Source organism: Asparagus officinalis, chromosome 1 (assembly GCF_001876935.1).
Source record: "Asparagus officinalis chromosome 1, Aspof.V1, whole genome shotgun sequence".
In the NCBI taxonomy this organism is placed as follows: domain Eukaryota; kingdom Viridiplantae; phylum Streptophyta; class Magnoliopsida; order Asparagales; family Asparagaceae; genus Asparagus; species Asparagus officinalis.
In genome coordinates, this window is record NC_033794.1 from 120,787,122 (window position 1) to 120,798,345 (window position 11,224).

At 37.7% G+C, this 11,224-nt stretch overlaps 2 protein-coding genes across 3 annotated transcripts; one reads left to right on the forward strand and one right to left on the reverse strand.

Annotated features, from left to right (window-relative positions):
- Positions 1-4,274, forward strand: LOC109829217 (small nuclear ribonucleoprotein Sm D2-like). Of its 2 annotated transcripts, XM_020396377.1 has the most exons (6): positions 1-74; positions 760-836; positions 1,515-1,539; positions 2,939-3,016; positions 3,668-3,772; positions 3,868-4,274. In XM_020396377.1, the coding sequence occupies exons 3-6, from the start codon at positions 1,522-1,524 to the stop codon at positions 3,982-3,984; spliced, it is 318 nt and encodes a 105-aa protein (XP_020251966.1). In that variant the 5' UTR covers positions 1-74; positions 760-836; positions 1,515-1,521; the 3' UTR covers positions 3,985-4,274. The 2 variants fall into 2 exon arrangements, with proteins under 2 accessions (XP_020251966.1, XP_020251965.1); XM_020396376.1 differs by lacking the exon at positions 760-836 and having other exon boundaries at positions 7-74.
- LOC109829218 (eukaryotic translation initiation factor 3 subunit D-like) lies at positions 9,420-10,934 on the reverse strand. The gene is given in 2 exon segments (XM_020396378.1): positions 9,420-9,783; positions 9,786-10,934. Coding segments are annotated over 2 exon segments (1,281 nt in total). The 5' UTR covers positions 10,927-10,934; the 3' UTR covers positions 9,420-9,643.

The following is an 11,224-nucleotide window of genomic DNA, read 5'->3' on the forward strand; positions in this document are numbered from 1 at the left end:
TCCTCTTCGCCGTTATCATCGCGGATCCATTTGAGATCGCTCCTCATTGTTGCCTCCTTTCCTCTCCCCAATCGGTGAGTCCCCGTCCTTCGATTCCAATCCCGATCCCCATTTCAGATCTCTACTGATTCAGCTCTTGCTTCAAAATCCGATCTTGGATTGATTCGCAGTGATTTGTTGTCGTAATTTTATGTAAAGATGAGTCTTTTTTTTTAAAAAATGCTTGCATGGTCCCTGGTCTTGAGTAGTTTTGGTCGGACGCAGTAACTTTGGTTCTCATCTTTGTTTTTAGTAGCTGATGTTTTCACACAATTTTTGGGAATTGCTCTTCAGAAGGGTTGTTTCTGGGGTTGGGACCTGATTGAATGGTAGAAAATTGTTAAGCTTCACTATGTAGATGATATGGTGATGTTCTGCAAGGAGAAAAGTGATCATTTGTTGGTTTTGAAAATGCTTTGTATGTTTTTTTTAATTTTTCTAAAATTTTGGTTATTTTATTATAGGAAAACGCGGAACTACAAAATCAAGTAGCTTCATATTGGTTCATTTCTAATTACATATTTGGATATTCCATTGAGACCTAGGAAATTAGATAGAGATGATTGGTATCCTTTAATTGAGGAGATTGAGAAGAGACCAACTGTGTGGAAAGGCAATTCTTCGTCCGGAGGAGGGAGGTTGATATTAGTTTGACTCTGTAATTTCTGCCGTGCCTTCTTTGGTTATCTTTCATTAAATTTCAAAATGGGTCATTGATAGGATTGATAAGGTGAGAAGGAGGTTCTCTTGGAGTTGGACTGGATGTCAAAGAGGATGTTCTAACTTGGCAGCTTAAGGTGAGGTGTGTAAACCCAGATATTGTGGAGGTCTGGGTATTTTGGATTTGGGTATTATGAGTAGAGCTTTGTTAAACAAATGGTTGTGAAAGTGGTTTGAAAATTTACGTGTCATGAAAATATTTAATTGCTCGTAATTATCGTGAAAATAAAAATTTACTTGAAATGCTAGGACAGAGGAGAGGAATGACTGATTTCTAGAGAAATATATTGAGCAATCTGGATCCTTTCTTGTCATGCTCAAATTAAACATAGCCTTACTATCCTTGCCTGTTACCTCTATTGATTTTGCCTTCCTTTCTATTAACCTTTTTTAGAAGTCAAACTTGTCAGAGGATGCATTCTATTGTTAGCTTCAGTGATAGGTTTCATTAGATTTTATTTTTTCCAAGTCTTAAAATATTGGGCTGTTTTACATTTAAGTTTGTCATGTGATATACACACATTTGGGATTTTCTATTTCTTATCACATTAGTTTTTTTTGTTTAATTAAAGGCCTTTTTTAAAGGCCTTTTTTCTTTTGGTTTTCTATTCATTTATTAGCCTACCATGTTTTCTTTTGGAATAGATATCATTAATGTTAAGTGTTATAGTTAGTTTCTGCAGATAATATGTTTATTTTGCATGAAATTTGCATTATTGTGGTGTCCTAATGCATTATTGTTTTCTTGGATGCAGTGTGCAAATGGAGGATGATGCCATTGTAAGTTCATCTAACTCTTGACTTGGTTCTTTGCATGTTATAAGACATTTACAATTGACCCCTACATGGCTTCTTCTTTTAAATATATAAAAACACAGTATGCTAGAGCTACATGAAATTATGCATCGTGACTTTGCATTTATCTTGTACATTTTAGATCGTCTAAATCAAATATATTTTGGAGGCGTTAACAGTGTATACCGTAAAAATATACATTTGGAATAATGGTGCACAGGACATAATTTTATTTCCCAAATGTTGTCTGCTATGGATCTCAACTTTACTTATTTTTTTCCTTGCCATATAAGTTTTAGTTTCGTCTTTGTGAACTATTTTTCTTTATTCTTCTCAAAAAAGGAAAAAGAAAAACCTTCTTATATATCACTTTATTTTAGCTACGAATTCCTGTGGTTACATTTCCGTGTCCTGTGAGGTCGCATTTGTTCAATAACCTTTTATTTTGTTCTCTGTTGATTTTATCTTCCTAACTTCCCAGAGACACATATAAATACCCACACTCTTATTACACTATTTGCTCGATGAGTTTATTCGGTTATCCTCCTTGTTATGCAAGTCAATCTCTAAAATTTCTCTGGTTTAATATATCGAATGTGGGCTCCTTTTTTCCCTTCTTTTTTTGTACACCATACTTACATACATGGTTACTTTGTTCTTCAGTTTAATTGCTTAGTAAAAACTTTGTCCCTCAGTTTTCTCCCTATGGTTTTTATTTATTAATGTTTCCGTGCATCATCAGCAGTGCGAATAGATAACAAGTTTTATTACTGAACTTCTTCAATCAAAAAATAGTAGCATATCTATGTTTACTGTCATGGACATCGAGGTTGCCCTTCTAAATGCTTGTTGCATCTAAATCTCACTTTCTTTCACTTGAGAAGTTCCTATGCTTCTTATGCAATGTGTCCCCTTGTGTTTATATGTCTTCATCCACATAGCTAACTCTTTGATTATTGTTCGTGAAACAGCGTTATAGTTCTAAAATATTGTTTGACAACATCTTTGGATATGCTTCTTTGCTTAAATGCCCCCATTCTGTAATTGAAAACTGATTCTTCAAAAAATAGTTGCATATTTAATTTCAAACTACATTTGTAAACTTAGCAAGTTTTGCCTCACTATTAATAACGACTGAAACACGTCGCCAAGTGGAAGCTTTTACATTAACTACTAGAAGAAACATGAAACTAAACCTGCCGTAGTTCTATAATTTCATTTGGCATGCAGCAGAGTACAACAACTGGTAACGTTTCTATCGGGTGCATTTGTTGTGTTCTATTTTGATAATGGTTATTCGTAGCACACAGAAAGCTTATATCCTCGTCTGACTGAATCTGTTCATTACTAAGTTGTTATACTGTCCTAAATCTTTCTTTGACAGGCTGCAAAGAAAGAGGAAGAGGAATTCAATACGGGACCTCTCTCTGTTCTGGCGATGAGCGTAAAGAATAACACCCAGGTAAGGCATATGTGCCTTCCCTCTTACATTTTTATATGAAGCCAGTATAGTATTTATGTTATCCCCGATCTCCAGAGAATTCACTTCCCAAATTCTTGCTTTTATTGGGAATAATTATAATGGATGCTGATTGTATTTTGTGCTGCAACCAGTTCAGAATGTAATGGTTTTCAGAACTGAGTAATAGCAAGTGATGATATACTTAGAGCAAAATAATGCTATATGATGAGGATTTTCTCTTTCATTTTTATACGAAGCCAGGAATATCTGTTTCCATCCCCGATCTTCAGAGAAGTCAAGTCGAAAGTCTTTGCTTCTATTGGGGAAAAAATGATGATTGATGCTGATTATATTTTATGCTATAACCAGTTCAGAAAGTAATGGTTATTAGAATCAAATAATAGCAAGTAATGATATCCTTGGTGCAAAATAATGCTTTAGGATGAGGATTTTTCTCTTTTATTTTGCTGGGTCAATGCACATAAAATAGCATAGTTATTAAGTTTGGGTCATATAATGCCAATGGAAAAAGATTTTCTCATTTTCATTTTGCTTAACTAGCAAATTGCTTCATATGTTACACCACTTTAATAAAAAAAATTCTTAACTTAGAAAGAAGCTTAACTCTTGTACATGTAATTTTCTATCCAGGTGCTGATCAATTGCCGTAACAACAAGAAACTTCTCGGTCGTGTCAGGGCTTTTGACCGCCACTGCAACATGGTTCTGGAAAACGTAAGAGAAATGTGGACTGAGGTATCTTAAAACCCCGACTTTTTGCCTAGTACTTTTTAGATTCATTTATATCATGTATTTGTCTTTCTCGTGATTAATGTTCTGGTGATTTGTAGGTTCCAAAAACTGGGAAGGGTAAGAAGAAAGCACTCCCCGTTAACAAGGATAGATTCATCAGTAAGATGTTTCTTCGAGGGGATTCAGTTATCATTGTTCTCAGGAATCCTAAATGAGGACTAGAATGTATATTTCAGAGTAAAAGGAAGCACTTCGTTGAACTTTTTTGAAATCAGGAGAACCCAACTGAAAAAAAAATTGTCATTTGGTGCTGGCAGGGTTATGGAAGGAGAATGCATTATGTAGTAGGTATTGGTTTGTATCTTGGTAGCTAATGGTTGTAGCTTTGAGCATACCTTGTAATACTTCACCGTGGTGACCCTCTGATCTTTTAACTAGTATGTTACTTTTGTTAAGTACCATATTCTGTGCATGTTGGACAATTACTAGATCGATATTTTGCTTCTGTTCTCCCATAAAAATTTTTATTCTTTTATCTATCATACTACTGTTTACCCTGTGCAAAGCATGACCCTTTGTTTTTCTTTAAGCATTGCAATTTAAACCCGTCTCCCTCTAAGGTTTAATTTGATTTGATTGTTGTATACCTAAAATTAGAAATAATATCTGCCCCTCTATATTTAAAAGGTGTTGTTCAAGATACAGTAAATTATTGTAGTATAAAAAGTAAATTTACTTTGTACTACGAGGACCTAAAGATTTAATGTTTATGCTATAGTATTACTATAGTATTTACCGTACCCTCAACAATAAATATTGGATTAGTATAGAGGAGTAGATTAGATTTTTTGTACCGCACGGAGATAAGTAGAGATGCGTGGTGCTAAGCCAAATTTATTTACTTCAGATTTTGAGAAAGTTCAAGATCTAGCTCGTAATATTGCGTCTGTAGTATTCATAGAGGATACAAGAATAGCTCAAATCTGTAAGGATCGTTATTTGTTGGTATAGGTTCAGTGCAATACCGATCCTAATTCTTGAATGTTCCGTATTTGCCGAGTTGTACTCATCTTGAATTTTACTAGGCAATGAATGTCCAGGAGCAAAGAACTACCTGATCGTTTATTAACTCTGGGATGACTCTAGGAAAATAGGAAGCTTATTGGTGTTTATGGAATTGACAAGCCTTAACGGTCCGAAGATTTGCCGTGACTCAAGATTCAGGTTGTATCTCTGCGGAATCTATGATAACGGATGTCTCAACTGACGGTGAATACGCAAAGGCAAGGTCAAAACTCAAGCAAGCAACTTGATTAGGATTGCTATTATTGTAGTATAAGCCTCCTGAACTCATGCCCTATTGTAATCATTCTCCTCGTACCAATTTCTGGAGTACGAGCACAATTGGAATCAGTAACGAACATAAATCTAGCTCTCATTATGTCATAACATAACCCAACTAGTCAATCACATTGCTTGTTTCATTACTTTAATTGGAATTTAGAATGCATATTGATTAGAACGGAACAAACCTAACCAAACCGTACCGAACCGACTTGCAAAAGTTTGATTCGGTTTTGAACAATGGGCGGTTCAGTTCGGTTATTCTAAAAACCGAACCGACCGACCGTTTGCACACCCCTACTCTCTGTTGCTTTCCGTGTACGATTTCCAACACAGGCTCTCTATAGGATGGATTTTATTCACTTCGATCGGTACTTGAAAGAATAATCAAACGAGTGTGATAGGTCAGAGGAAAATAATCGGGCATTGCGCTAGAGAAAATGTTCCGTCAAATTGATATGGTGATTGAGATTTTGTTCCCCTGAGGCCGAAACTATATAGGAAGGCTTTACTGAAAAGTCAAATTTTGCTTTGATCATTGTTTTTATGATGCATCTGTACTTTCAAACCTTCATCTCATCATAAAGATAACAAGAATTAATTGCGATTCTCCAACTATACAGTTAGCATTATGCAAAAACCATAGATCCAAATTACCAAGACTCATAAAAACATAGCAGTAAGTTCGAGAGAGACTACTTCGAAAACTGTAGGATTATCATCGGCTAAGATCAAACACGTAGAAATAAGCTGCTAATACTACCTACAAAGATCAGAAGCTTAGAAGCGCTACTCTCATCTTCAGTTTTCGAATTTCCGGTAGATAACCGGTAGCAAATTGCACCTTCAATCCTGTGTAGGGTTCAAAGCCAGTTGGTGTGCATAAACGTAAAACAACTAACCATGATTAAGGGATCTGCGAAACGCCAGGAAAGTACGTATGTTTCAACCACAATACATCATAAATCATGAAACTGTTATGATAATAAGTTCGAAAGGAAGACGGCGGTAATTGAATATCATAACAAGATCCTTAAGCCAATAGTCAAAATGAGTTCCAAAACAGTTCTATATAGGAGCAGAATTTAAGTAATAGGTTCAGGCGAGAGGCGTAATATACATAAGCACGAGTTAATGGGATGAGAACGCCAACGAAATGACAGACGAAATGCCAAAGACCCATGCACCGTGGAGAAAATAGAGGAGCCTACAGATTAACATACGCTTTTAGACCTAGTTTTATAATGACATATAACAAAAATTAGTTGAAGTTCTGAAGTTAAAAAAAGCACTTGCTGCAACCAAGTTATAAACTACTAATGCCACAACTAACACAAGCACTTTGAGGAATCCAAATCACATGAAGTAGGAAACAGATTGCACCAGAAAGCACCTACAGGTGCTTATTCAAGAAGCATGGGACTCGAAGCTAGCCACGGGCATTGCGCACTTCAATGAGCAAATCAAAAAAAAGCACTCAAAGTTGCTAGAATTCTAATAAAAAGGGTCAAGCAGGTTGGAACGCCAACAAAGTTCAGTAAAGAGTCTCGTGTATTAGTACTAGCTTAACAATTGGTTGCAATCCCTGATGAATAATGCGACTCAAAGCACCAAAAGCAATTCTCGAAGATGCAGATTTCATTTTATTTATAAAACAGACTAGAATGAGACATTTGGATCCAGAAACACTTCGAGTAACTGCGTCTAAAATATGATCAAATGGAAAATATTACACTTACCAGGATTTTGAGAATGTTCAGTTTTGTTTTGTACTAAAACAATACTGACAAAATCCAAACAAGTATTACTGAAATAACGAAATCACATATTGATAAGGTGAACCCACAGACCCCCAGTATGTAATAAACATGTTCATGTGATACTTGGGCACCAACAGCATGTTTCACATGAAATATGAGAGAGTGCAAACCCTAGACAAGCAAGATAGCATACTCATCTTATGGTCCATCAAACATCTTTTATCTTGGAGATAATATACACACAGTACAAAGTAATCAACCATATTTGACGACACCGTGTATACCATTTCTCAAAAAGGTTTTAAGTTAAAACCAGGAAAAATAGCTTCTAGGGTACTCTAAAACAACAGACTAGCAAATTCCTCCTCCCGCCGGAGCAGCATATTTTACACGCTAAAGCAAAAAGAATAACACAGGATTTACCCCAAGGTTTTGAGGAAAGCACCACAGGAGCAGGTAAAACAGACCATGTAAAATCCAAATACTAGCGTCCCCAACTTAAGGCAGTAAGTTTAGGAGGGATCCAAAGTATAGAAAAAACATAGGTTTGAATTCTACTACTAGGATGCATAAAGGTGGGGAGGCAAAAGGTTCGGATATGAATGGGTATGGCATTTACCATATTCATATCCGCTTGTTAAAATCGGAAACGGATACAACTCCTTCGGCGAGAAAAGATTGTATATGTATCCATATCCGCAAACGAATACGAATATACATATATAATAGAGCAACAAACACAGATACAGTTTGGAAATTTGAGGAGTAAATTAACAATTAGATTTGGAAGTGAAATTACGTGTACGATAGATTAGGTATACCTGACCCAAAAATAAAAATTAAAAACAAAAAATTAATCCCAACAATATGTGCACTTGCAGTCAATTTTTAGAAGGATCTGATCCTCTACCACCATCTCACTTCCCCCTCTTCATCTCCACTTGCACTTAAAACCACTAAAACCACAGTTCCTCAGCTCCACTCACCAACAAATCCAAAAACAATGATTACAATAGCCATGAAAACTTCGAGAAACCCATCTTTATCTCTCCCTTTTCCTCTTCACTCAGCAGAAAATCAACCTCCTCTTCCTCATGAACAAAAGAGAAACCAAACCCAAAAACAACCTCTAACCCAAAGTCAACGTTCAATCATAAAAAAAATGCCTTCTTCACCATACTAGAAGCAAACTTAATCTCCTCCAAGCTCTCCCCTCACAAAACCTCCCCTCCCCTTTTCATCTCTACTCACACAAAAACAACTAAGGGCCACTTTAATATTACTTGAGGTTATAATAAGTTGGTTATATAAGCAGCTTCCAGAAGCAACTTATATAAGCTACTGCAAATAGTTATTTAGTAATTTTATATCAAAAACTGATTCCAAAAGCAACTAAGGTGTTTGTTAAAACTATGCTTAGAGATCATTATAAGTGAAAATGACCAAAATACACCAAACTTCAATATCATGTTTATTGGTTGTCAAAAACTAAAAGGTATATATGGTCTATAAATTACAAAAAGAAGTTGTTTTTAAAAACATTCTCAGTTTTCTTCTAAAAGCACCACCTTACCAGCAGAAACAGTTTCAATAAGCATGCAAAAAAAAGTTTACCAAACACCATTATTGACTACTTTTATAAAAAAGAATAAGCAGAAGAACGCTAAAAAACAATACTAAATTGGCCCTAAAACCTTAGTTCCTCAGCTCCTTCTATCACCAATAAATCCAAAGACAATGATTAAAATAACCATGAAAATTTCTAGAAACCCGTCTTTATCTCTCCCTTTTCCTCTCCATTCACCACAACATCATCCTCCTACTTGTGAACAAAAGAGAATCAAACCAAAAAACGACCCCAAACCCCAAATTCAATGTTCACCTACATCATCAAAATTTCGTCCTTTACCAAACTAGAAGCAAACCTAGTCCCCTCCAAGCTCTCCCCTCACATTAGCTTTCCTTCTATTCTTTAGGGTTTCGGACTCCATGATATATAAGGAGATCCGATATCTTGCCACCATTGATGGAACCTTCCACCCATTTGAGAAAATTCAAAGAAGACAAGGGTTTCTCGAGAAGAAACCATGTTTCTCGAGAAGAAACCATGTTTCTCGAGCTTCACAGGTTTAACTTTCTCGTGATTGTGAATGACATCATTGAGTGTTTTCGACAATCAGCTAGAATAGGGAATAGACATTTGGGTTTCGGGATTGGATGGATAGAAATATAAGTGTTAAAAGCACCCAAACCACAAGGCTCTAACAGCATCAACTAAAAATTTGATATTAATGAATAATATGGCCCATAGGTGAACTAACTAGTGCATTATGTAACAAAAGGTTAAAAGATTCCATTTTGGGTCTTTTACAAGGAATATCTAATATTGCTAGGATATAGTGTGGACTCCTGTGCTTCATGCCAATTAAAAAAATATCTTCAGCTAGACATGAGAAAGAAGCGCATATGTGCTCTGTGGCATGCTGGAAAATGGATAATCAATTCACAGGCTTAGTCTATATATAATAACTAAACAAAACAAAAACTTAATCAGAAAAGAAAAATATAATTACGGTAGTTACTTATGATATAAAGTCTGAAATAACCAAAAAGTTCTGACCTTAAACTCAGCTATACCACACAACACAAGCAAAGTACCACAACTCAAAATCCTCAACAATAAAATATATCTGAAAGACTGAAACATAAGGCTAAGTCCAATACTCTCAAGTCTCAACCAGTGCAATTAAAAGGACAGTGCAGATACCCCTCAAGTGGTGGCGGTTGGTGCTGCCTCCTTCTCAGTCTGACCCTCATCACCATTTGCCTCTGCCTCAGCAACAGCATCCATAACCTTCTCTGCGGACTCCTCCTCTGCAGGCGGCTGAACTTGCTCCTCCTCCGGCACTGCCTCACCTGAGGCTTCACAGGATCCTTCACAAGCACATACTTCCCCTCATTAAGCTTCATGCATAGATCAACAATTGACTTCACAATACCCCACATGTTCGAAGTGTTCAAATTGATCTGAGCAGCAAAGTCCCTTGGCTTATACCCGACAACACTCAAAATGGTATGATTAAAGTGATCTCTCGGGTGAATCCTAGAAACATAACCAAGTTTCATCATGTCCGCACTCGCAAGCAAAGCCTGAGCAGTCCATTTAGCGAGCTTATTCGCATTGTTCTTGAGCTCAGTTGCAAGAACAGCCCCTCTCTGGGTTTCAAGCTTCTGCCTCCAATCAACGCCAGTATACTTTGGATCAAACTCATTGAGTGCATTCAGTGTGAAGAACGACCTCTGCCCCTTCACATCAGAAACAGCATGAACCTCGCATCTAGCGACCAAGAACATATCATCATCAAGCTTCCATCGGCGGTAACGATAAGCCACTGAAGCAACCTCTTCTCCTTCAGAAGCAAATGGGTTTGGCTCCTCAAAGGCCATCTTGTTGCCATCTCTCACAAGAACCTGCTGAGAAAAGTTCTGATTGATGTAAGTAGCTTCAATGGCAAGTGAATGGGCCGAGTTTATATCCTCCTTCGCCTCTGGCAGAAGCTCCTGCGAAGTCTCATTAACCGACAACAGATCCAATTGCGACCCATCTCGCTTATCGAAGAACAACTTATTCCCAACCTTCTGAATCACAATATCCCACGAATAGACCGATCTCGGAGCACACATCAGAGCTGAAAGTATAGCATCCGTCGCAAAGACAGTAGCTTTATCCTCGTTCGCAAGCCTACGGATCACCGGATCATCAGTAGTCGTAACCTTGAAGAAATTCCTCGACTTGAACCTCTCAAGCCTTCGATCATTCTTCGGATTGATACGATCAAAGGACCGATCATAGTACTCTAGGGCACCACAAACAAGGAGGTCCTCAGGCTGATCAGGGACCGAGAACGAAAGCTTAGTAAACGTCGAGAAGGGGATCTGATCGAGCATGGTCCACTCCGGCTGGATATCAACACTCGACTTCATCGTCGGCGAATCTCGCCTATTGTGATGGGCGTTCGCGTTAGGGTTGTTCTGATTGGATCGGTGGTGCATGTGGTAGAGCCGAGGCTGATCAGGGACCGAGAACGAAAGCTTAGTAAACGTCGAGAAGGGGATCTGATCGAGCATGGTCCACTCCGGCTGGATATCAACACTCGACTTCATCGTCGGCGAATCTCGCCTATTGTGATGGGCGTTCGCGTTAGGGTTGTTCTGATTGGATCGGTGGTGCATGTGGTAGAGCCGATCCTCGTCCCGGCGCTGGGGGAGCTGAGGGCGGTTCTGGAAGCGCCATCGAGGACCGAACTTGGGGCGCGGAGGGGGCTTGCCGTCTACGAGGCGGAAGGAGGAG

What these genes read in the sequence shown, in the direction of transcription:
- LOC109829217 (XM_020396377.1), top strand. An exon ending in GCGTAAAGAATAACACCCAG is followed by an intron (nt 3,017 to 3,667) that starts GTAAGGCATATG and finishes TTTTCTATCCAG; the next exon opens with GTGCTGATCAATTGCCGTAA. An exon ending in TAAGAGAAATGTGGACTGAG is followed by an intron (nt 3,773 to 3,867) that starts GTATCTTAAAAC and finishes GGTGATTTGTAG; the next exon opens with GTTCCAAAAACTGGGAAGGG.